This window comes from Cheilinus undulatus, linkage group 11, assembly GCF_018320785.1.
Source record: "Cheilinus undulatus linkage group 11, ASM1832078v1, whole genome shotgun sequence".
NCBI lineage: Eukaryota > Metazoa > Chordata > Actinopteri > Labriformes > Labridae > Cheilinus > Cheilinus undulatus.
In genome coordinates, this window is record NC_054875.1 from 13,288,450 (window position 1) to 13,316,296 (window position 27,847).

A 27,847-nucleotide genomic window follows, 5' to 3' on the forward strand; every position below is an offset into this window, starting at 1 on the left:
ATATTTAAATACATTTTATGAACTGAATTGAATTTTCTACCTAAAAATACCCAAAAGTTGTGACAGGTGCAAGACAAGACTGGAAAAGTTGAAAAGCTGCTGATGATGCTGTGATCCTTGTGGAGACTGTGGATGTCCTTTTAGGAGCGGATCACCAACTTTAGCAGTGTAATCCATTGATCTGCTGACTGTGAGGCTGAGCTCAATCAAGACTGTGACTCACACACAGGAGGATGGGTTTGTTGAGCAAGACAGTGTAGTGTTCCCTGTATTTGAGCATACGGACTAAAGTCAGAGTCTTTTGGCCCCTGGTCCTTCCAGTCTTACTGTACTCTTGTGAGGCCTGGACGTTGACTGATGGCCAAAGGCGCCAGCTGGGAACCTTTGTGACAACTTCTCTCAGGAGCATTTTTAGGTAGGACTGGCAAGAATGTGTGTCTAATGCTGACAAACTCAGAAAAGCAGGGACGGGAAGGGTCGGCTGCTTGATATGTAGTGTGCTTTCACTGGCCTGATCCAGCTCACTGCTGGGTGCCCAGGACCCAGTGGGCTGGTCCAGACGCTGGGGATGGCCGTGCATCATGGAGGGGGCAGCTCAGAAGGAGACCTGTAGAGGGGCTTGGGTCTGACAAAGGTCTGGGTGATGACCATCAGGAGACCAGAGCAGCAATCTTTGTCTGGGCAGGTGTCCCAACCGGTAGGTAAGCAGTTTTTGACCTTGAATGCCCCTGAGGTGCTTCACCTAGATTTAATTAAGTGACAAACTAAGAGACAAACTTTACTGACAAATAACTTTAAACATAATCCTCGTCTTAAATTTAATGTGTTGCATTCAGGTGGTTTTGCAAGCTGCTGACAAACTTTACCATATCTGATGAAGAGAGTCCCAGACAATAGCTTATGTTTCAAAAATGTGTACATTTATTGCTCCAAGACTCCATTGGGTCCATATAAGCAATTATAAACCAACATTTCTTCCACACGAAAAAAAGTTTGTGTGGGAGAAAGCCTTCCAGGTGGGAAATCTGCCTGGACAAAGATTGGTTCCTATTTATAAAGCAGCGCTCATTGGCTCCTGCAGGTATTAAGAAAGAAATGAAAGGTATTAAGAATGCCTGGCTGAGGTAAAGTAATAAGTAATACATAATACATACATAATACATAATTTAAAAAAATTTCAGTCTGGTTTCCGCCCTGCACACAGCACAGTAACGGCTCTAGTCAGGGTCACTAACGACCTCCTGATGACAGCTGACACTGGTTCCCCATCCCTCCTCATTCTCCTGGACCTTACAGCAGCATTTGACACTCTGGACCACAACATCCTCCTTCACTGCCTGCACTCCACCATTGGCCTCACAGACACAGCCCTCAACTGGTTCACATCATACCTCACTGACAGAACTGAATATGTTGCTTTAGGACAGGCCAAATCCCACACCCACAGCATCACCTGCGGTGTCCCTCAAGGGTCAGTGTTGGGCCCCACCTTCTTCACCCTCTACATGCTTCCCCTTGGCCGTGTCATCAGCAGGCACGGAATCTCATTCCACTGCTATGCTGATGACACACAGCTTTACCTAAAAACTAACCCCACCTGCACCTCTGCCACTATCCACCCTGACCACCTGCCTGGAGGAGATAGAAGCGTGGATGAAGCTTAACTTCCTCCAGTTAAACTGCTCAAAGACTGAAGCCATCCTGATTGGCACTCCACACCAGGTCCGTTCATCCTCCATCACCAGCATCACCTTCTCCAGCCAAAACATACCCCTCTCCAAAACAGTCACCAACCTGGGTATTAGAATGAGTACCCACCTCTCTTTCGAGATGCACATCAACCACCTCTGCAAGACATCCTTCTTCTACCTCCAGAACATCGCCAAACTCCGACCCACTCTCACTCTCTCCGATGCAGAAAAGCTCGTCCATGCTTTTGTCTCCTCCAGTCTGGATTACTGTAACGCACTCCTCATCAGGATCCCTGGCCAGAGCCTTAGTAGGCTTTAATACATTCAGAACAGCGCAGCCAGGATCCTGATGAGGGTGCGAAAGTACTATCACATCACCCCCATCCTAAAAATCACTCCACTGGCTCCCTGTCCCACTCTGGATTGAATACAAAGTTTTCCTCCTCACCCACCAGTGCATCCATGGACATGCCCCCCCCTACCTTAAGGAACTCCTCGCCCCACAGACCTCCTCATGGACACTTCGCTCCACAGGCACCTACCTCCTCAAACCCCTAAGTACAAAGCTCCGCACCATGGGGGATCAGGCAATCTCTTCGGCCGCTCCCAGTCTGTGGAACGTCCTCCCAAACGACCTGAGGGCTCCACAGACTATTGATGCTTTTAAGCAAGGACTAAAAACCTACCTAATCAAAAAAGCTTTTGGCTGAGCCCACTTACCTTGCTGTTGTTTTATCATTGTCTATTTGCTATGTGTTTTTATTTGTTCTTATCTTGTTTTTAACCCTGTAGTACTTTGAGATTTTCTTTAAATGTAAGGTGCGTTACAAATAAAATGTATTATTATTTTTATTATTATTATTATTATTATTATTATTACATACTGTAAAAAGTGTCAGTGACATTATTGTCCTCTACTGTTATTAAAAGATGCATTTTGATTACTTTGTTGGGACCAAATGTTGTTTTGAATGTATGTTTTAATTCTTTTTTCCTGCCTGTTAAATTGTCTGATGGCAGTTTAAAGAAAACACTTCATACAAATATAATAGTAATGTGCATATGCTTCAGAGTACTGAGGATTTATCACTAGGCCTGATGTGCTAAAACCCGGGGCTGGAGATGGATGGGGGAATTTGCAGAAGCAAGCTCAACTCATATGTTGCTCGGCAACCAAGGTCAAGGTTGACAGCGTCTCTTTGGTCCAGGCCTTTTTCCAATTGGTGATTTTCCAAAAGAACGCTGGGAGTTTTCAGGCCCTTGGGACATCCACAGCCTGACCAAGGGCTGATGGCAACCCTTTAATATCTGCTTACTCCGCCCTAAATGTGTGGACATCAGCAGATTCTTTTTCCATGCTCCTGACATGCAAAGACATTCAGAGCCTGATCAGGGTTATGTCAATCCTCCTTCCTGCCAGATGGTGCCCTCAGGTGGGCTTACTCACCATTGCACGCCTTACTTTGGCCTCAATTTTTGGCCAAAACATGCTTAGAAGTTTTGTATAGTAATGTATATATAAATACATGTTGAAATTCATGTATAATACATTTACCAGAGTCAGGTTCATTGTTAAGCAGATTTACACATTAAGGGCAACTATTTTGGACAATGATGCAAAAAATCCCCTAGAAAATGAATGCCAAGAAATTTAAACATAATAAAATAAAGCAGTAAAACTCTAAACTAAAACTTCATGAATGTGCTGTGGAAAATCCCGTTCTTACAGTATATCTGCTATCAATTACTGTCATTTACTATACATGTTTCCCTAAAACGCACTCAGGGAACTGAGTTTGAAAATCTTGTGTGCATTGGGATGTTAGTTACAGGAAAATTTATCCCAACAAGCTATTCAGGGAATTTATGTTGGCATTTCTGCTGATAATGTAGACGCTGGAGCCTGTTTTATCCATTTAAGTAAAGACCATATGAGGGAGGGATCACTGCTGGGGAGAAGAGAGGAGGGAGAGGGGGATGATTTAGATGAGGGGAGGAGGGTGAGGACAGGGGAGGCTGCTCTGATGGGTTTCAACATAAGAGTGGGTGTAAAAGTGTGTGGTCATTCATTTTGAAAAATCCAGAAATTCAGTTGTGTCATGACCTCAAAGAAACCCAAATCCAAAAAAGTTGGGACACTGTATAAAATTTGAAAACAGAAAAGAATGATTTGAAAATCCTTCCAAAGCACAAGCATAAAGATGAAATACTTGATGTTGAAACTGGTATACTGTTGTTTTTTTTTTTTTTTTTTAGACATTTAAACTTTCCACATTTGATGCCTGCAACATGTTCCAAAAAAGTTGGGACAGAATCATATTTACCCCTGTGCTACATCACCTTTTTCTAAAGATCTAAATTAAAAGACTTGCATGATTGATGTTTTAAATTCTTACAAAGATGAGGCAATAGTAATTTTTATTATTCACTAAGAAAGTTTAGCTGAGACTCAAAGAAAGAGCTCAGCATTCCTGAAAGTGACTTAATTCACTAACTCACTGTCCCAGGAATACCTTCAGGACAAAATATAATGTGGAAATGCAGGTAGCTCAAAGAGATCAAGCTTATACTTTGATATGGTTATGGCTATCATATTTTAGGCCTGGGACAGACTAAGCAGAATGCTTACTGAGTGCTGCCTATCCTTCTTTGGCTCACAGAGAATAACTTTTGGTAACCGTTAGTATGAGCGGTCATTCTCTCTCCACAGTACACTACGCTTGCAGTTTACTAATAGCTGATTATCAGCCACTATCTCTGGACAGAGCAGACCAGCTGTCTCTTCACCACATATCCAACATTTCAAAGTATATAAGGTTTAATGAGAAGTTTAGTCAAAGTCAAAACCATGCAGATGTTAGAAAATGGAATATGAAATATACATGGGACTGTATCCCTTTTAATCCTTTGGAGTTCTCGAGGTAGCAGAACCAGATTTTTCAAAACCAGGACAGGTTGTTTGCAGATGATGTTAAGCAGTAGCAGAGAACTTTCCTTGTGGGGCAATTAAAGATTTAGGCATAGAGAAACACTAACACAAAGGCCATCTTTTGAGTTGTTCATGACTACGTCAAGCATTCAAAGTATAAAAATATTAACATTCTTAATTCTTAAGAATCCCAAAAGTGGTGAAATATTCAGACAGAAAAGTAAAAAGTTTTTATAAAAAGTCGCAGGGAAATGGCAGCAGGTTGGAATAAAGAAAGCCTCTGTCTAAAGCCTGGACAAGCCTCTTAGTGGTCCATTTTAGCTCTGTGCAGATTGGTCACGTTTTAGCACATTAAATTATGATCTTACCCGTGTCTCCTCTGCTGATGACCGTGTCAGCAAGCTCTAGTCTTGTTTGTTATGACAGGATATATGTGTCTTTTAAGGGATCCAGACCATTAGGCTCTGCTCAGTAGACCTGGTTCTTTGGCTTCCAAACCACTCTTCCTTTGGTCCCAGTTTGACTTTTTAAATGTGGATTAAACAACGACAAAGGATGGAGGAAAGGAGACTGGCAATCAAATAGGAGATAGCTATCGAACATAAAAGAGCTGGTTCATTGAACAGGCTTGTTTGATTACCCCACAAGGTTATTGTTGTTAACCATCAGAATATCAGTTAAAAGCACATTTGTGACAACATAAGGATGTTTAATGTGAGAGGGAGTCAACTAGACTCTTAGTTCAGTACTAGAATCCTCAAGACCGTTGTCCCCCTTCTTCTGGCTAGACGTTGCTAGACGCTAGGAGGTCTGCAGGACTGAGTTATTGGTGATATTGAATGCCTGGATGCAGGGAAAATCATTTTAGCTGAAGGAAAAATCACTTTTTTGTAAAGAGCAGGAATTGTACTCAGAAATTTTCTGATCATAGTTGCAGTGTAGAGATCAATTAAGAACTGTTAAGTTCAAATTTTCCCCCATTTCCCTCCATCTCTTATGGCTGTTCCCCACTCCCTGACCCCCAACAGACATGTGATTGCAACAACATGGTTTCTGAAAATGTACACATGCACAAACAGAAACCGGGACATTCAAGTCCATGTAAACACAATCATTGACGTTGGCTTTTGATTTAAAAACAATCCGGATGGTCTGTTTGTCTTATGCCCAGAGGACATTATTTCAACAGCACACTCTTCAACTTTAGGTCAGTCCATCTCAGAAGAGCTCAGGCCCTAAGAAATCAACTGATTTTGCCTGATTTTGATTGAAATCAATTTGCTTTTGCATAGTCTTCACTTATATTTTTAGAAGCAGAAATGTACTTTGTTAACTGACAATGGTTTTCTGAAGTTTTCCTAAGCCCTTGTTGTAATATCGATCACAGAATGATACCTGTTTTTAATGCTGTACTGCCTAAGGCACCCAAGGTGGACTCTAGATTATTAAATCTGTAAATTTCTATTTTCATAATACAGATTTCATAAAATAGACAAACATGCACCATCAGTGGTTGTGAATTACTGCTCTTTTAAGAAATTAAACCAATCATGGTGCGATCACCTGTTACCAGTTAACCTACTCACCTGTGGAATGTTCTAGATGTTTTCACAACTTTCCCAGTCCTCTCTCGCTTGTGCACCAACTTTATTTTAATATTTGGCATGCATCAAATTCAGAATGTGTGTAGATTAAAAAAGAATTTATCAATTGGAACATTGTATATTTTGCCATTTTCCTGTATTCAACTGAAGAAAGGTTGAAAAGAATTCAGAAAGCATATTCTATTTTTCATTTGCATTTAAAACAATGTCCCATTATTTTTGTAAGTATGTTCATGGGGATTTGTTGTGAAATCAAAGTTTCCCATATGGCAGTTTGAAAATACCGTCACCCTATTTCTGGGAAACCCTGCGGTAAATTATAAATTTTAAGACAAAAGAAGGTGAGAGGAAGTTCAGGTTTTTTTTTTGAGTTCGGCGGTGAAACACCACAAAAGCTGAAAAACACGTTCAAAGAATTCAAACATCTGCTGTTAGATTGTTTCCAGTAATCCAGGAGAGAACACATCTAATTATCAGGGTATGCAAATAATTGAGCAGTTTTATTACAAGATTCGGCACAAAGTCTGATGTTTTAAATGATCTTTTGTCTTTGTAGTGGTGTTTAACAGCTGCTGTAAACTGTTTAAACATCTTTTACACAGATATTGAACAACACTAGACCTGCAGCAATTATAATTTTCACATAATGGAAACTCGTGATGGTGAAATGATTCAACTCACACTTTGGTTATCCAGAAATAAAGGTGGAAAGCAATGCAATTCAAGTGTTCACATTGAATCTACTAAATCTTTGTTTTTAATGGCTTTCTCACCACATTTAACACCATTTGATAAAAAAGAATCAAAGGTTTAAAACACATTCTGCTCTAAGGAAGTGAAACTACTGACTTAGAGAAGATTAAGAAGCTTTATATGACTTCCTTATGCAGTTCCAGAGCTTACGCTCTTTCTTTCTGCTGCATAATGGAAGTCCCTATGTGGTCGGTCCAGTACGTGGGCTGTGCTTTCTCCTGGTCTGGGAGCGTTTAGTGTCCGGTGGTCAGTGGCGGGGTCACATCTTAATCAGCACAGGCAGGACTCCTGTGTACTTGTGTGTGTGTGTTTGTGAATGAGTGTGGGAGTTGACTGTTTAGGTCAGACTTAATGAGGTTAAATTGAGACTTGGGGCACATAGAGGTCTGAGGAGAGTCCTGCATGCTTTGTGGATTTGCAGTAGTGTGTGTCCCCTTGCAGAGTGGTACCAGACAACACCAGATGAAAATGTCTCATGCATGTCCTGCAGGCTACATGCATCAAAGTCTTAATGTTAACATATGCACATGCATATTTTTACTGCACCACTTCCTGGTTTCTAATTCTAGTTTTTCGAACTTGTCTGCCTTCACTACCTTAATTTAAATGCTCCTGTGCAATTTATCTTTCTTTTTATTTGTTTTATCAATTGCATGTTCATGAGGAGTGCCATCAATAGACACCAAATATGGAGTGTTTTTGTTGCCCATGCAAACCTCTACATGAAGTAAAACAATATACTTGCACTCTATTGAAAGGATTAGTGCTCAGGACAAAATCCCTTAACAAATTTATGTCAATAACATTGTCTCCAACCAAATCAACTTTGGAGCTTAGCCCTGTTGTGTAGGCCGCTTCATTAACCATGTCAGCAAGGACGACACTCTGTATCTTCACATGTATCTTATTCTTTACATCTATCAAAGTCTGGGAACATCATATCTTCAATGACAGCTGCAGTCAGCGTAAGTTTACTACTCAATACACAAAGCGTGTCACAAAAACATTATTACAGGAAGTAATATTCCTTTCAAAATAAAACGTGTACATACACACACCTCTAAAAGTGCATACTAAAAGAAATGTTTTATTAATAATATATGTGGATCAGAACACAAAACTCAACAAGCCCTACAAATGGCTGCTCAGAACACTGATGGAGTAGTGGGGGAGGGGGAAGTGATGCACTGATGGATCATCAACTCTGAAAGCTTGATATTATAACTTTAAAAAAACACTTTTTACAATCAAAAATAATTTCAAGGATTACAGATTTATGAATCCATATATGGTGTTTACTGTAAAATCCAATCCAAAACCCCTCAAACCCCTTTAGAGTTGCTGACAGATGTTTTTCCCTCCTTCCAGGTGACCTAGAACAAGAAGCATGCCAGCTACGCATAAGAAGTGGTTTATAAAATATAAAGTGCCCCGGACTTGAAGCAAATGCTTCCATCAATTGAAAAAAAAAAAATCAATTGAGAAAAAACTTTTCAAACAGCTGCTGCCTCGGTGAGCAGGGAAAAGCACTGACCCAGTTTCCACGCAGCTCTGCATGTTTGGCCACAAACTTCACAACAGACACAACAGTCTGTCTTGGACTCGCCGTTGTTATTTCATCGCTCATTTATTTGTTGGTGTTTTTGGTTGTATTGCCATGAATGATATGAAACCAATAATGACAGTAATTCTACACATAATTTGCCTCTGTTCCACTTTATTATCTTTTAAACGAGCTTCAGCCTAAATCATAGCAAACATGATGAAATAATGCTCGTCTTTCAGCCAACCAGCAGGCAGACAGCTATTTAGACGTGATGAATGATTAAAGCCAACAGGCCAAAAATGATTCTACTAGATTTTATGTCAAAGTCCACATGTGCAAAGGTAAGATTACACACCCTACAGACCAAAGACCTCCATCACTGTCCTCCATGGAGGACTTGGCTTTCAAGGACTTTATACGCTGTCAGGGATGGGTCATAAAATTTAAGAAATCCCTCCACAAACACAGCTGTAATAATTCTCTCTTCAACCTTCCAAGCAGAGGAAAAAGGACAAGAAGTCATAACTTTATTCCTGGAGGAGATGAGAGGCTTAAAGTTGCACATAAGTGAAGAATTTTTAAGGCCCACGGTGTTTAAAGATAGCCAGCACATTCCTACCACGGTTCTTCTGATTCAAACTCTGCCGAGGCGTGTCATTTAAAGTCCGAGCCACCATCACTCATTGTTGTCTTCCTGTCTAAAAAGTGGTGTACATCAAGTGAATTTTGTAGGTTAAAGCACAAACAATGCCTGCTTAAGTTGAGTTAGACTTATAATACTTGGACCTCAGTGTACTGGGAGGACTTATGTGCCAGATCCATAGATGCCAACATTCAGAGCAGTTGCTTCTAGCACCTTTTATCCAGAGGGAGTAGCCTCCTTGGGAGAGCAAGATTCCATATTAAAGCAGTTTTTATAGCCAAAAAAAAAAGTGTTTTAGCCCGATTTATGATGATGTTGCATCTTTTAATTCTGCTTTCATTTGCATACTCAGGGCTGCTCTGTTGCAACATGAGAACTGTCTCCTGCTGGATGAGTTATGTAAGTCAGAGAGAGCCGGCAAGACAAAAAAAAAAAAAAAAAGATGATGGAAAGGAACAATGTTAAAAAAAGGAAACAGGGTAACAGAAAGATGGAAAAGAGAAAGTGTGGAGCAGTGGCGTACTCGGGATGTTTGAGGAGCATGGGTGAAAACTGTGAAAGGGGCACCAGCACAGGAACTCCACGGTTTTATCATAAATTACAAAACTAAACAAGTCTCCTACCTGTCCTGTCAAGTCGACATTGGACAGGAGAGGTAGCACAACAATGAGAGGACTTACGGGGCAGACACGATGAGAGAGATTCTCTACAGAAAGACTGAATGTGTCAGTGAGCGAGAGAGAGGCAGAGCGATCAGACGGTACCAGTAGAATTGATCTTTGAAAATAGATATCTTGAGGGTTAATTTACTGATGTATTCAAATTCAAATTCAAATTCAAATTTGAATACATCAGTAAATGATGCCCAGATAATGTGTCTCTTTGGTCTATGCTTCATACACAATACCTTGACCACATTTATAACACACACAAACACTGTATAAGAAGGTCTGGTAACACGTGTATTTTTTTTCGTTACAGCTTCCTTCCTTTGTCCTTTTTTTTCTTCTTTTCTTTTGTCTTTTCTTTTTTCTTTTCTTTCCTTTTTTTTTTAAACCCCAAGTCAAATTCTTTTAAACATGATTTTAAACACAAATGTATTTGCTGTTTCTCTTATGTTTGTGTTTTTACTTTTTTTTAAGTTTTATTTTTTGAGCCTTCATTAGATAGAAGAGGACAGTGGATAGACTTGGAAACAGGGATAGGAGAGTGGGTAGAGACATGCAGCAAAGGGCCACAAGCTGGATTCAAACCTGGGCTGCCCGCGTACACGGGGCGCGCCCCAAACCACTTGATCATCTGTGCGCCCCAGTGTTTTCACATCTTTATTAAGAGGAAGCTGATAGAGAAAGTTGGCAGAGAGAGTTAGGAATGATCTGCAGTAAAGATCAGAGGCTCAGAGTGCACCCCTGCATGTTTCCAGCACTAAAATATTCTGTACATTGAGTATATTCTATCACCTCCAGGCTACCTAACCAAGTTTTGGTAGTTTGGAATTTTTTTAATCGGTTTGGATTTCATTTTCATTTACCTGAGCTGACTGTCAATGACGAGTTAAATTTAGCTGAAGATGAACATTATAGCACGCAGCAACGATGTCCAGAGGTGCTTTTAGCCTTTTTTTGAAACATCATTTTAGCATGTTTGGATGCCAAGCGATGATGGTAGAGTTAACACAAACAACAATCGAAACAAAAAAAAACAACAACGAAATGGACAAATTAAGGCAGTATAGGAGGGTTTAGATTCCGTTTAGCACGTATCGTTAGGCGGAAGCTGAGAACCGGTCTTTTTTTCCACCAGAAATACGCCACCCCCCTGCCGTGCATAGAGCCCATTAGGTTTTAAAGCTGAGTTTAGATTAATATAGTTTATATTAGTTTAAATGTTAGGGTTTTTTTCCTTGTTAGGGACAAGACCCCAAAAAACCAGTTGAAGTAAACATCATAGAAATATAAGAATACATTACAAGAGACAGCTATTTCATTTTATTAATTCAAACTCTATCTTTGAATTGAACTTAACACCTAAAATTACTTTATTATGAAATCTTTACCAACCAAATCAGACATTTTTACTCTTTCCAGCAGGCCTGAATAAAGAATGGCCTGGACCCCTAAAAAAACAGTGAATGGGACCCCCCTAATAGGGATTTACTGATGAATTCACTGCATGTGTGTTGGAAAAGTAGCACTGATGCTATCATCCTGGCTAACAGGTCTCTTTCTTTGGGGCTGAAAGTGTGTCATGGTCTCATTGGCTTATGATGTTAAAATTGATTGCGACACTTTTAACCCTGTTATACCACCTGTTCTGTCCATTTTGGCTATGTTTTTCCACTTTTACACATTTTTTGTTTTTCTGAAAATTTTTACATATTTTTTTTATTTCTATGGCCTTTTTAGCCAACTGTTGCAGCTTTTAACCAGTTTGTGTTATCTTTAGACATTTTCAACCCATTTTCAATGTTTTTTGGCCTTCGTAAGCAGTTCTTTCCACTTTTAACCCATTCTCACTTGTTTGCCATCTATTTTTTTCACTTTTAAAATTCTTAGGCATTTTTTGCCCCTCAAAACACCATTTTTGTAAATATTTTGCTAATTTTGTATCACTGTGCAATTACTCATTTTTTCTCTGAACTTTATTTTCTGTCACCCAAATGGTTTGGTTTGGTCATTTTCCCATCCACATTATTAACAATACCTTTAAAAGTGAATTTTGTTGTCAGTAAAGTGGTTTGCATCTCAAAGAAAGGCAACATTTACTACAGCATAAATGAATCAAATTAAATTGTGTTGCTTTTATAAGAGTGGTTATTATACAGGTTAAAAATAAAATACGGTTATCACTGCCTTGTTTTATAATGAACAAGGACCATTTGACTGGGACTCAAAGCCCTCCCCTTTATCCTCCCTTATGGGGGCCTTGCTCCCCGGGTAGGGGTGTACATATCAGTCACGTGCTGCTATCAGAGACTGAACAAGACAAGACAAGATTTGGGCCCACGAGACATGAGATGAGATTTTACACTTTTTTTAATTTGGGGAAAAAAAAATACATGGGTGGATAATATGTCCTTTATACAGCTGAAAGTCATAATTGCAACACATTCAGGTCCATTCAAAAGTGTTTGAATTAAGTATTGAATAGGCTATTAATGCTTCCAAAGAGTATGTTTTGTATAACTTTGACTCAAACTGTACATTTTAATGCTCTTCAAATCAAACCTTTCATTTTAACAGTCTACAAAATCTTGAATTTACTACACTATGCACTCATCGCTACAATTACAATAAATATTTTTAATATTAAGCTTAATTATATATAATAAAAGCATTTAGATTCTTTTAAAAGTACTTTAAGCACTGTTTACAATGGACGGAAAAATAAAGAGCTGCATCAGTAAAATCAAGCTATTTCTCTTCCTCTTTAAGGACATCCATATTTTAAACACTCAAAATAAATCTTTAAGTCAATAACATGTTGTAATTTAAAGAAATAGATTATTGTATCGTTTGTGGTCTTTTCTCTCATATGAGCTTTAACAGTGTTGGACACGACACACAGATGAGTGTTTGTGTTAATGTGTGTGCGTTGGTGAGTGAGTGTGTGTCTCTGTCACACAATAGCGGCACTGCGAGCGAGTCTGCATGCATACATGAACTAGAATGGCCGTCTGAGGCGGCAGACCCACGCCTTAGCAGCGCCACCGAGGAACTCACGCTCTCATTGATTACTATGGTGTTCAAAATTCGAAGTCCGAGAAAAACGAACGGGTGCGCGGATCATCACCAAAATCTAATCGATTCTTCCCTGTCACTATCCCAATATTCCCTGAAAGTTTGGTGAAGATCCGACTTTCCGTTCTCGAGTTATCTTGTACACATACAAACAAACAAACGAACAAACGAACAAAGATACGAAACCCTTTACGTAACCCCCTGCCGATTTCATCGACGTGGGTAAAAAGGAGTTATTTGAAGAAAAAATTAACCCATGCCAGCGCTATTTCTGGGAGGCTAAAAATCTTAGCGTATCTGCACTTAAGATTTTCATGTGACACACAGTTAACAATAAGTTGTTAACAGGGAAAAGCTATAGGACTATAGGTTTCCAACAAGAAGATCACAGGAAGGAATCGATAAGGAATTGAGTCGATAAGGAGAATCGATAATGGTGTAGCTATCAATAAAAATGTATCAATTCTCCTCCCAAATATATATTTATGTATAATATTGTGCTATGCATTAAATGTACAGCTATTTAATCCTGGTATAAGATCAGGCACTTGCAAAGAGAAACTGTAGGAAGCAGAGCAGAGGAGCTGTGGGTATGAAGTGAGCAGCAGTTCATGCAAACACATTTGGACAACAGTTTAAATAAAAAAGTTAAATAAAATCATCTTTATAACAAAGCTGAAATTAACTGAAAGAGAATGACTATTTATAACCTGTGTCAAAACCTTGTTAATAATATCTTACGTGCCTTCTGTTATTATTTTAATACAAAAAAAAAATGCAGGAAAGGCTGCACAGACCTTTAAAGAAATATCATCACCCTAAATAAGAGAGATGCCCATTTGCACAGGATAGATATTACCTGTGGACCTATGTCCATCTATGCCAACTAATATGATTGTTAATTTACCGTGGATTTTTTTTAATGCAAATTGCAGACATGGTCGACCCACACAGGATTAAAATAATGACCAGAATAAAAATGACCAGAGGTTCCTAGGTTTTATCAAACCTGTGCTGATAGGACATTAGACTTCCTTTTTCCCATGATTGTTCTCCCATTTCAGGACCGAAAAGTGAAAAAAAAAATCATAATTCTGCTAAATAACTTTGTAACATTCTGTAACAAAAAAATCCTAAAATACTGATATATTCACCAAAAAGTCTGTGCATTTCTTTGTGTTAGCTCTATTTGTGCCATTATTTAGAGCAGTTCCTGTCTGCAGTGATACAGAGGGACACATCACAGGCTCTCTGTCTCTATAATGAGCTACTCAGGCCATCTCCAGCGTAATCTAAGTGTAAAGACATTTTGACACAGGATGTCAGCAGCGTGTCAAATCATGTCACAATACATTGTGGGATAAAAAAATGGGGGCTACCATTAGCAGCTAGCAGCAGAAAACGATAAAAAAATGTTCTATTAAGACATTGATAGAAAGACGTTCAGTGTTGGTTGCTAGAAAAGCCTCCATCAGGGCTAGAAAGGCATAGATTATGTCATTACAGCAGCAAAACAGCCTTCTTCTAGAGGGGAAAAAAGTAACTGTCTATGATTTATGGTTTAAAAGTTAATTAAAAAAAACTTTTGTCTCTTCTTACTATACAACAACATCAGTCTCAGATGGTTAAGCAGAGATTTTGAGAAAAAAAAAAACAAAAAACAAAAAAAACTCAAAGTTGGTGCAAGTAAGAAAGGCCACATAACAGCTACATGCACCCTGACTGTGTAACTGGACTTTGTACTTATTATCATTGATGTGACTTTAGAGCCCGTCATCTTTCTATATGACTGAAGATTTGTGCCAACACTGGATATTTGAAGATTAGATGACTGATCATGCATGCATATTTAACAGTTTTGAGTGCAAACTAGTCAGAACTGTGATTTAGGGTACATATCTTTGTTTATTGTGACATATTTGTCATTCAGTAGTCCAGACCCCCACTGACAATTAACCCTGACCACTCAGCTATAAAGTAAGACTGTTCCTGCATCATTTGACCATCATTGATGGCTACAGAGGAATTCAACCATTCTTGTGATATAGCTAAGATATAAGTGTTGATTGTTTTCATCTGTTTCTATAAAACTGTTTTGCCTTTTCTGAAACACTTTGTCCTTTCCATATCTTTTATCAGGGTCTTTGCTTTTATTGCTGAGGAAGATGAAACATTTATGAACCCTCAGGCACACACACAAACACTCCAGCTGTCTCCTTGTCTTGCTCTTGAAAATTGTTCTCCATCCGCTGTTCCTGCCCTTTACCTCCCACATTGTGAATTCATGAACTTCTGCCCTGCCATTTCCAATCAGCGCTCAAGGAGCGCCGCTCTGATTTGTCAAAGTGACGCAATGTCAAGATGTTTGTAAGTGGTCTTACGTTTCATCTCCACTGACAGTTTGAAGAACATAATTCAGTCCCAGGAGGATTTTGTGAGGCGCAGAGAAGGTCCTTCAGTCGGACAGAACAATTCAATCAGACAATAGACCACGATCCTCAAACAGAGGGAATTCAGAGAAGTATGGTGTTTCTGACAGACTGAATTACACTGTTCAGACACAAAGAGATTCTTTTTGGTTTTCTGAGAGTGAGCAGAAAGTTTGAAACCTACATGAGTGTTGTCTGTGATTTGTTATGACATTACGGTATTAAGTTCAAGGCAGAAGAAGTCAAATACTGCAAAGGGAATTCATTTGGTTTAATCAGTGCAGCTCCTCATTTTGCTCTTTCATGCTGTGGTTGAAATGCATCTATTCTCAAAGATCACTACCAGCCAGCAGGACAGAACAAGAGGACAGGGAAACAGCTGAGGTTTATATAAATTAATGTAAAATCAAGAATAGATGTTGCGCCAGTATGTGGGATGTAGTGTGTTTTGGGGGTCTCTCAGGGGGGGAAAGGTTAAAACTGAAACTTCTGCATCATGATTCCCATTGTGTTCCAGAAGTTTCACGACATGCAGTTTGTGTGCAGCTGTGCTGCTCTTTTAAGACCATGTTTTTAATAACTCGTGCATTTTGCACTCCTGGTAGCTACTGGTGTGGTAGAGTCTGGACACTGATGGTGTTAATTGGATGTAGAATGTGACGATGAGGGGACACGGATGAGATGGGATGGAGGTGGCTGGGGTGGAGGAGGGTTGCAGCAATAAAATGACACATTGGCTGTGGAGGAGAGAATACCCAGTTTTAAAATTTGACAGCAGCAGAAGTGATTGGCCAAGAAAGGTCATGGCAAAATAGGATTGCTTTAGAACTTTAGTGAGTAAACTCCCATAACCAGCAGATCACCAAAGCAGAAGACAGAGTAAGCAGGAGAGAGGGAGTGACATAAATAAATGATGTTTAATCAATAAAAGGATGCATGAAACTGTGCAGCCCTTCTGCTTTAACTTAGGCTAAGCTTCATTCACTGTCTTTTAGCATGATGCTGCCACCTCTGTGCTTCATAGTGGGTGTGGTGTGTTTGTGATGATGGTAATATGAGTTTTGTTCAAGAGTGGCTTTCTCTTAGCCACTCTCACATAAAGCTTTATGGGAGCTTCAGCTGCTGAAGCTTGGACCTCCTTCAGAATAGTCATAGGTGTCCTGGTGACCTCTCTCACGTCTCTCCTTCTTGTAGTCACTCAGTTTGTAAGGAAAGCCTGATTAAGGCAGATTTAGATACGTGCCATGTTCCTTCCATTTCTTGATGATGGATTTAACTGAACTCTGGGGGATGTTCTGTGCCTTGGAAATGTTTCTGTATCAATCCACTGACTTCTACTTTTCAATCATCTTTTCTCTGAGTTGATTTGAGTGTTCTTTTGTCTTCGTGGTGTAATGGTGGCCAGGCATACTAATTTACCACTGATGGGATCTGCCAGACACAGGTGTTTTAATACAACAATAATTTAAGACAAATTCACCGCACTCAGGTGAGCCCCATTTCACTAATGTTGAGACTACTAGCACCAACTGGCTGGACCTCTGTTGAATTATGAGTCAATCTAAAGGTGGTGAATCTTTAATCTTTTGTTTAATTGATATAACTTTGTAGAAATCGGTTTTTACCTTGGCATTAAGGAGATGTTTTTGTAATGTTTTTGTAAAAAAAAAAAAAAAAAAGGCAAATTATACTGACCAAGATTGATTTAAAAAAAATAATGAAAGAGTAAAATATCCTCAATACTTTTTACAGGCACTTTATGTCCAAACGGCATCCTTGAAATGATGAATCCATCCTGATTTTTTTTCGATTTCTCTCATCTCTACCGGCCTTTGAATATTGTAGTATAAACTTATCAGTGCAGTGCCAGGTGTGTGTGGCTGATTGGCCTTGATTGGGGTCAGGTGTTGTAGGCTGATATTTACTCTTGGGTTGCAGGACTGCTGACTCGTCATCATCAGAGATAGCGAGAGCATCTCAAACATATTGTTGCTGTCTTGTGCTATAATCATGCTTTTATGTACACTCCACAAATTGCCACTAGAGGGTTTTATAAAGTTGTATGAATTTAACTGAATCTCTTGTGTAGTTAATGAATGTAACTACCTCCTCAAGCATTCTCTTTAAGTAGTATATGCAGTTCTGCATTTGTTAATGGAGGTTTGTTGCCGCTGTTTTTTTCCCAGCCTTCTTAGCCTGCATTGCAGCAGTGGTTTAGTTTCTCTTTAGCTCAGTGCTGTGAGAAAAACAGGGCTTTTGTTTTTAACTTGTTACCATTTTGTTCTGTTTCCCCCTCTTTCTTTCATTTGTTCTCTAGAGTAATTTTAAGAAACTTTTTGTCCTTAGTTGTATCCCTCTACCCTTATCCTGACAGGACATTATGAAAATTGAATCAGCCATTTAACACTCAGGCTGCCTGCGGTCTTTTTTGGATACATTCCCACGCCCGTTTGTCTTTTAAATCGATATGAAATCTGGACGAGTGTTGTCCAATCAGGAGCCACTCACAGCTGAGAGCACTTCACTTCTTCAGAAGGACTTCAGTCATAGGTGGGTAAATCTGTGGGTCTAAACCCCTGTAATAGAACTTTTTAAAGTCATGACTTTATCTATAGAATCACTTTGATTTTCAGAGATTTGTTTGTATGAATTCTGATAAAATGATCTGTGATCCAATCTTTGTCTTGCCAGCCACTCGGATGCTCAAGATTTTGGATAACGATCCTTTATTTTGTATCGGGGCAAAAATTTACAGTATCAACAAGTTTTTCAATTCCTACTTTTTGAAACAATTGGTTTCTTGTATGCATTCTACATCAACACAACAAATATAATACACACAGCATTTGTTATGAGATGCCAGTCTGACCTGAAGGCTGCAGTAGTAAGCAGTGTTTTGTTTTTAAATGAATGAACTGAATTTTCAGGGATTATAGTAACAATTTAAATGCTCTGTCATCATGTAAAAGATAATGTGAAACAGAGGATAGCTCCTTATTTCAGGGACACTATATCTGCTTTATGGCACGACAGATGAAAAACAGATCAGATTTCAGAGTTTCCGTGATAGCAGACAATGAACCTAAAGAATGGCAGATGGAAAACCCTTACAAACATGTTTGTCGTCTAAAAGATACAAAAAACATGTGCCAGAGGGCAAGAACAAGCAGCAACATCTTTATTTCATCAGTAGGCATCGGTGTTTACTGGAAACATGAACTCAATTTAAAGAAGCCCAATACCACTGGAACGAGTTGGAGGCAAACCGTGGTTTCATTTGTCCTCAGTCATTACAAAACAGTTTTGATGACTTTCTCAATGAATATCACTGGTGACTGTTAGATCATGTGCTACTATTATTTTTTTAGTAGACTAAGGAGACATGAGATAAGAGATTAAAATATTTCAGTCACCAAGAGTCTCTGAGGAAATTATCTGAGGACTACTAATATGGAATAATATTATTTTTAGTGATCCCCAACCTAAACCTAATAAAATCTGATAGGTCAACTCAAAATTCTTAACAATAATTGGCTTTTTGCCTTTTCAGCCATCACTAGAAAGCAGTGATTTAGGCTTTTTATTCCTTAAACATATTAAGTTATTAAGCATATATTATTCTACAATGGGCTAGTTTTACTACATTTAATGTACTTAAGGCGGGACATATCAAAGTGGCTCCTTATGTTTTTTCAGCTTCTGGCCCTCGGTGAAAAAAGTTTGGACACCTGTGGTGTAATCTGTTTGGTATAACACAACTTTCTTCACTCTGACTTTGGAATTCAGTCAGTGCTGATGTATCTAAAGAGCTGTCCTCTTGTACTGCTATGTAACATACCACATGTTACTTGAATTATATGGCAGGCACTCACTGTAAAAACTCAAGGCTTTCTTTGATCACATTTTTGAGTCGATTGATTCTGAAGTTGGGCTGAATAAATGCAGAATTGTGCGCCCTTTGCCATGGAGCATACCGGAGGCACGAGGGCTGATCATGGGCCGATCAGCTGCTCCTGACCAGGTCAGATGAATTTCTGGCACATTTTAAATTTTGGTCAGCTGACTGCATACTCCTGCACGGTTAGAGCAGACAGTGTTTGAAAGCACCATGGCCGAAGCAGGCAGGCTTCTTTTAAGTATCACTGCAGATATAAATAAGGGAAATATCCATAGAGGATAGCAGTGGAACTTCAGCTTACAGGCTGTATTTGTTGTGGTTTAGCTGCTAGTTAGCTTGCATTTGTAAGTGATCTAAATTTGTAGGGATTTGACAAATTAACAGAATTTTTAAAACTGGAAAACACAAAGAACTAACTCTAACTTTAATCTGTTGGAGTTTTAAAGGACACTGAAACAACATTAAGCCTTCCTGATTTAACACTTATAGTGTGAGCACATATATCGTCAGCTTTGTTTGGGCATTGTCAAAGATCCTGCTTCCAAGAGACTGACGCTACACCAATGCCAGTTCCCACTGATTCTGCAGCTGAATGATTGCTGTCTACAGTCTGTTGTCTACAAACTGTGTGCAAGTAGAGTTTGTGCACATGTATTCAACTATGGGTGATGTCTGGATGAGCACAAATTAATGGCTACACTGGAGAGAGCAATTTGTCACTTGCTGCTTGAGGTAGGTTTGGAGGAATGGAATCCTAACTTGGAAAGCTAAGTTAGAGATCAACAAGAAAAAAAAAAGAAAGACTTTTAGGCTTAGATTGATGCTTAAATTTATTGATCTGTATGCAAATCCAAGCCACAACTAGAGATAAACGACTTTCTGCAAAGCATCTGAACATGGGACAACAATGGCTCTGGTAATGGCACAGCTTAACAGTGCACTGCAAACATTTAGGAAAAATTTTTGCAAGAATATACACTCTGCCATGAGCGTTTTGCTTTTTGTCTTGTGCCTTGCCAGGTCACATTTCTCTTTTTAGCTTAATGGGTAGGCTGGCTTCCTTTAGGCTGAAGGCTAAAGTCTAAACAAAAAAACCTAAGCCTTCTACCAAGTCACATAGTGCCTAAAGCAGGCAACCAGGGAGCTCTGTGGAAATGGGAAGGACACCATCTCTCCCAGTTTAAAGTCATGGTCCAGTTTGTTAGACTTAAAAACTACTATTTAAAGATGAAAAGTCACATATTGTTGCTTTAAGAATGTAATGAACTTTGTTGCATATCTAAAAAGTGCATTTTTATTGATACTAATGACAGACAGGAACTTTATTCTCACTATTAGAGGCACAGTAAAATTTGACAAGTTAGGAGTTCAAATTTGTTGGCTGCGTCAAAGCATCAGTTTTCAAGACATTTGATATCGTTGTTTATGAACAATTTGTTTTTATAGATAACAATCATGATAGAAATTTCCTCTTAAGTAAAGGTTATGCTTTGAGATACAGTGAAAGGAAAAAGGACCCATAAAATCCATACTATTGTAAGCACACTACAGACTCTTCCCTCATCAAACCAGAGCTTGAACCCTTCCCTGGTACAAACAAACCCTCAACAAGACACACTGACATGTGAAGCACCCAACATTCCTGCCAGCACTTCAGCACCCCCCTCTCTCTCCCTGCATGCTCTCAGTCTATGAAACATGTATGACAGAGTCTTTCATGGTGCAAACAAGTGTTCCCAAAAGGCTCAGGGTTGAAGTAACACTGACACCTTGAATGGCTCCTCTTCACCCTGCAGTGACCCCTGTGTTCACACGAGGACTGGCGTGTGAATAGATGCACGCAGGAGGGGGTGTGGAGAAGGCACCCAGCAACTTAATTAAACTCCTGAACACGTCCCATCAGCACTGAAAGGGTTAAGAAAGGCCAAGTATGCACAGGGGACACAGCTGAGAAAAATGTGGAGATGGGGATAAACATGGAAGTAGTGGTGGGACTCACTGCCCTGGCCCCCGCTGGAGGTCGGGGCCCGTGTTGGGCCAGATATAATAATAATAATAATAATAATAATAATAATAATAATAATAATAATGTGTTAATCATTGTGGGATTATAATGTGTGAAATTAATGCATTAAATTTTGCAAATGCATAAATTACATACAATTTTGTACTTTCAGGTACACTATAGGAGCTTTCATTGTGAGGTAGCAGCTGCTGGAGGCTTTTGCTTCTCCCTGCTCACACGGATATGGAAAATGACTTATTAGAAAACAGTATCATCTGACTAAAGCAGTACAGATTACAAAATAAAAGCATAACAAAGAACAGTTTATTTTGAAAATATTTAAGCTGTTAACATTAGCTGGATTACAAGAAAGTAGTTAAAGGTGACCTGAAAAGAGTAAATTATGTGTAATTCTGCATTAACGGGGATGACTGGACATCTGCAAGTCACTGCCGTCACTTCCACTACCCATTTTTGCCACTTTTAAATCAAATTTCACCACATCTGTCCATTTTTTTGCCACAAATATGCCATTCATGCCATTCATCCCATAAGTTGTCTCACTTTCTTGATTTTCTGGCATCCTCACATTTGTACACATCATGGATTAGCCATGAACTCTGACTTTTCCCTTCCAAATTTATTTTGAAAAATTGTACAGCATAATACATACTCATCTTAATGTGTTGCAGTAATTTAGGTTTTATTTTATTCTATTTTATCTTTCCCCAAGTTCTTCTTAAGTGTTTATTTCCCTATTTGAGCTTATGGCTTTGAGTTATATTTTAGAGTTTTAATTCTCATTACAGCACCCTTCTATTGTTTATTTTGATTTCATTTCAATCTACTTTTAATTTAATTTGATTATATTTTATTCTAACCTCCAGTGTTTACTCATTTTAAACCTTTAAGATGGCGTTTCCTCAGTGTGTACTGGGTATGTTTCCTGTTCTTGGAGTCTTTTATTCATTCAGATACATTTTGCCAAAACTGTGATTGGATTGCGGGGTGGGTGGGTGGAGTGGGTTTGGGTCAAATTTCCTTTCATCTTCCTTTAATCATCTGTCTGTTTTTAAAGCACTTTGTGCTACATTGTCTTGTATGAAAAGTGCTATATAAACAATGTTTTATTGATTGATTGATAAATAAATTAAAATATGTTTGTGTTGCTTTGGGAGGCCTTGATGTTGCAGGTGTTGATGTTGATGATGTAGATGTATTGATTTAAGTACTGATGATGTAGGTGCAAAATAAAACTTTCACTTGCTCAAAGAAAAACTTAAATTACAGTAAACATTCTGTGTTTCAAATGATTTCATGGTGCGCATGAGAATGCGTGGAATCAGCTGGGGGTTGAAGTGATTAGTTTATGGCAGCACTGTAGCCTCTGCTCCACGTTTTCAAAGCGTCATTGTGTGATGTTGAAACAGCGTTATGAATCATCTAAACAGCGCGCCTCCTTGGAGAGAGCTTGTCGTGCGTAAAGGAGGAGCAGTTCCCCAGGAGCGCAGCTGCGATCGCGCGCTCTCTCTCTCTCTCTCTCTCTCTTCACTGTGAATGCTTCGTCGCTCTCCCTCTTCCGCGCACGCTCGCTCTCTCTCTCTCTCTCTCTCTCTCTTAGTGGAGCAGACTTCTGTTGGGCAGCTGTTGGGTGAGTTGGAGGAGCGTCAGCCTGAAGAGCAGAGGCAGTGAATCAGTTCATCAGTCCGAGCGGAGCAGCAGTTACTCCGCGGAGAGGATCGCTCAGCTGCTCGGCGAAAGCCTTTTACGCACGAGGGCAGCTGCGTAAAACTCAAATGTTGTCGTGTGAAGAGTGATCAGTATTGTTTCCCCTTAACTTCCCTTTGGAATATTCTCATTTGTTATTGGAAATCCGCGTTAATAAACCATCTGGAAGACAGGATGAAGGGATTTTTACCTTTTTTCAACCTGACTCTGGTTGCGCTACTTCTGTGCACCGTCACAGCGACCAAGTTAAACGTACCCCGACTGAGACTGTCACACAAAGGTAATGAACTGTTCAATAATCTTTAATATGGACCCACTCTCCTCTCTCCCCTCTGAGTGCGCGTACAGGTGTTATTAATAGAAGGTGTGGAGTATCCTCTCTTTCTCTCACACCTTCTTCTGTGAACTATTTAACTTCACGCCCTGCTGTCAACGAAGCTTGAAGGCTTATTTTTTGTAATTGCACGTTTATTTCACACCACATACTCTCTTCACGGTGGTCTGAGCTGGAGGCGTGAAATCAGGGCGCATGTTTTGGCTACTGTTCTGGAGGTTTATGTGTTTTAGGAGTCACACATACGAGAATGTGGTGGTTTCAGGTTCAGACCGCTGTGCTGTGCAGGCAGGGGATCCAGCCAGAGGAGGTTTTGGCTCAGGTTCATTTTTCTGCGGTGGGATACCCCGGAAGGGTGATAGTATCATTATAGACGTTTAGTAGGTACGGCAACCGCAATGGAATACCCGGAATGGTTCACACTAAGACCCAAACAAACTAAAAACCAGAAGAGTTCATTAGAAAAGAGAGCACCACTGCATTTGATTGAGCATGTCCTGCAGGTTCAGTGTCAAAACTATTAACCCTTTCAACATTTAAGAAATAATGTGCAGACTGGGATAACAAGATCAGGCCATCCCAGACAGTCCACATGAACATTTAACTGTTTAGACCAGTGGTTCTCAACTCGCCTCAAGACCCACTACCACCGAATTAATGTGAAATCATGACCCAGATTTAAAAAAATAAAATAAAATAAACAGCCATTTAAATTCATTTAAAGAAAAATGTTGCAGCTTTGACCTTAGAGGGAATAAAGGAGATCATGGAACAGAGATGGGACTAAATAAGCACATTTTACAGAAGCCCTCAGAGGACATGCATCCATTTTTTTTCTTTTTTTTTCCTGCAATAAATGATGCATTTTGGATTTTTTTAGATTTTTTTTCAAAACCAACACATCACTATAGGAAAATCAGTGTTGTAATCTCAGAAAAGAAGAGAAAAAAGTCACAGTCTTGTGAAAAAAAACCATTAAAATTGACTTGCTATTACAACAAAATGGAGTAGAGCAAAATAAAATTCATAGATTTTTGTCAAATGCCAAACATCAAACTCTTCCCACAGTTTCCTATTTTTTTGGGCTTGGATTCACAACCCACTGAAAACAGCCCCACGACCCACTTTTGGGTCCCTGCTCGCCAGTTGAGAACCACTGGTGTAGACTGACTGTTCCCAGTCAGTTAAAAACACAATAGTGAATTTCTATTCATCTTCTCTGTAAACTGAACCACGTTCTACCAAAACAGCCAAACTTGCTGTAGTTCAGTAGTTCTTGAGCATTTTTGTGCAGCTCTGATACAAACTGATCAAAGCTTCAAGTCTGAATTTCAGGTCAGACATAGCTTTAGACAAATTTCCCCCCTCTGAGTAAAAAACATTAATATTTTACATGTGATATGGAGCAGAATTATTTCTTAAAAGTTACATTATTGAATCATGAATATTGTGATGGTTGTATCTTCCCATGGTATAAAGGCACCAGTAGATGGTGCTGTTGATCTTGATTTATTCCAGGAATGTTATAATAAAGCTAATGTAATTAATCATAAGTTTTACAATATGCATGCACTTTCCTTCTTGATCTACACTCTCTTCAGTGTTATATGACTGCTGTGTTACACAATATTACTATACTTTAACTCCTCTATGCAGAGAAATGCTCATTATGTAGCATACTGTTCGTTAATAGCCAGGATGCTGGATATGACTAATCTTTTACAGGCTGAAGAAGACACTTTTTCTACTTTTTTTCATTGCACTTGAGGCCAGGTCCTTTCTTTTCTTATTATCTCCCTCTTTAAAAGACCACAGATGTGAGACGCTGTCTCTGTCAGAATGACAGAGCTGTAACTTGCTGGCACGAGGTATTTCCTGTTTTTTAAAACAAACATTCAGTCAAACTGTCTGTGAAAACATTACAGAATAAGCAATATTTCATAAATAACACAAAGGAAAAGGTTAAAGGTGTAAGGGGGCGTAAATTATGTATAGACCCTTTAAGAAGTAGATACATGATGACAGTAGGGGTCTTGCTTCAGCCTCATTAGCCTTAGATGAAGCTAACACAGTTTTGCAACCTATGTAGTAAACATAAATACACACATAATGGTAGTTTAAGGAAAACATAGCTAAAGCTACTGTTTCTATGTAGCTATATGAGCTATGTAGCTAACGTAGCTGTGTAGCTAACAAAGCTTGCATAGCTAATATAGCTAGCATTAGCTTTGTTAGTCTAGACATCCACTTGCTTTATGAACTTTAGCTTTTGCCATATAAGCTATGTAGCTATTGTAGGTTATGTAGCTATGCAAGCTACATTTGTTGCATTAGAATGTTTTCACAGGGAGAGCTTTTTTCCTGTAAGCCCCTTGTTTACTCAGCTTTAAAAAAAAACATTTTGTTATTAGATTTTGCACGTCAGGTTTTGAAATGTTAACGTCTGGTATCTGGACCATTATTTGCTCTTACCCTCACAAAATTGAAAGTTTAATCCAATTTTATTTTGAAAGCTTTATTGTCTGTTTCTGTCCTGACAGATGTGGCATGCGAGAGGGGGCATCTGAGAGCTTAGGTCTGCAGCCAACCCCTCCCCCTCTTTGCCCCACCGTTCCTTTTCTTGTGACTGTTGATTTCCCCTGATGTTGTCAGTGTGAGTCCAGCAGCACACAGACAGTGGCTATATGATCTGTAAAGATTGCTGTGGTCATAGATTGCAGCAGTAGCACATTGCCACAACTGGCTCAGTAAACCTAAACAACCAGGTGGCAACTGCATGTAATGATGGGAGCATTCAGAGAGGTCTGTCCATTCATTTTGCTGAGTGCTTTGACTGCTTACAGCAAGCCAAGTAGACCCTCAGCCACCGTAAAATGACCCTGAACTAATAATGTAGGTCTTTGCTACTACAACCTAAAAGGAAAAGAAAGACACAAATGTTAATGGTTTTAGGATTTATTAGGGGTGAACTGTTGCATTCTGATTGTTAAAACTGTTGAATAATTTAAGATCACCATAAACAGTATCCTTTTGGCTCATTTCTTCCCATCTTTGATCCAAACTCAGCTGTTGGTCATGACTCACTCAGCTTTAATGATAATACGACAGAGAAAGACCCAGTGAGTGTGTTTGTAAGTATGTGTCTCTGTTTTTAATTGCTTTTGACAGTGCTGTTGCCAAACCCTTCTCATTGTTTCATTTCACTCACGCCAGAGTGGGTCTGCAATCATCATCAGAGATAGATATCACACAGGATTTCCTCCAGTTCAGCCCAGTGTTTTCAGGAGAAAAAGCCCAGTCTGAGTGTACTGGTCTTCCTGTCGGCTGGACTGGAAATAATGTGGGGTTTGGAGTGAGAAAGAGAGACTCAGAGAGAGAGAGAGAACAATTTCAAAGATTTTAAATTACGAGAGTTGAAATGGACATTCCCAAAGGAGAGCAAAGGGAAAAAGAAAAGCTGCTTTTCTGGACTTTTCTTCAAGTGACACCTCCAGAACAAAGTTATATTTTGTAATATAACTGTATTACATCATGAACAACTTACAATGGGCTAGTCTTTTCAACACAACCATGCCCCTTAAAGAATGGAATATTCTATCTGCTGCCTATCAGCGTTCTTCTGGGGCCGTACACTTTAGCACAAAATAGTTTATCTTACTACAGGCATAATGCCAAGATATGTGTTATACATATTAATGCTGCTACTTTTAACTTTTCTTGTTGCCTTTTTTGGAAAGAGGCTCTTCAGCCAGATTCTTGCAAAGCTTCAAACAGATACCCTTATTCCCAGTTGGAGAATGATGACCAATCACAGTCATTTGCGGAGAAAGAGGCGTTTGCTAATGCTGTGGTTTAGTTGAAGCAACTGCAAGGTTGTAAAGAATGGTGGCCAGTAAAGTGACTGGCATGGCTTTTTTAAAGGTTATGCCCTTCCTAAGCTCTGTCTCTGGGTGGTGGATCTGTGAAACAGCCCAGCATGTGGGGTTAGGTTCAAATCCTGGCACAGATCCAAAAGTGGAAATTGGTCTGGTGGCTGGAGAGGTGCCAGGCCTAAACTAATTGTACTCCTTCATGTGCGGCCCCTCTCTGTTAGTGCATGACCATGAGTTCTTGCTTGTGTGTGTGTGTGTATTCCTTGACTATGTGTGGAGCATGTACAATCATAGAGTGTAAACACTGAATTTCCCCTTGGGGATTTATGCAGTATATGAGAAAAAAAAGTATGATTTTAAGCATTATTGACACTAGAATAACGGTTTTATGATTGTGCAATAAGGATTAGGATTATGCACTGTAGTTACCATTTTGACCTTGAGTGTGATTGTAGGAGATCTAAATAAGACATGCAAATCCCTGAGTGGGTGCTAGATCCCAACTGAGCAATCATAAAGAAGCAAAAACGCCAAAGGAAGAGCATGTTGGCTCAAAACATCATTTGTTTTGGCTAAATAAATCCTTAAATGGAAGCTTATGGTGTGCCAACCTGAAGTGTGATGCCAGTGCTGAACAATTTTTCCAACCACAGTCGTGATGTCAGGCAGTTACAC

General features: G+C 39.3%; 1 protein-coding gene across 2 annotated transcripts in view; it reads left to right on the forward strand.

The window, feature by feature from the left end:
• The first annotated feature begins 22,848 nt into the window (after nt 1-22,848).
• sema3bl (sema domain, immunoglobulin domain (Ig), short basic domain, secreted, (semaphorin) 3bl) overlaps nt 22,849-27,847 on the forward strand; it is a 119,626-nt gene continuing 114,627 nt past the window's right edge. For both annotated transcript variants that reach the window (XM_041798847.1, XM_041798848.1), the window contains exon 1: nt 22,849-23,246. In XM_041798847.1, coding sequence (XP_041654781.1) covers nt 23,141-23,246 — 106 coding nt within the window. In that variant the 5' untranslated portion in view covers nt 22,849-23,140. The remainder of the gene's footprint in view (nt 23,247-27,847) is intronic.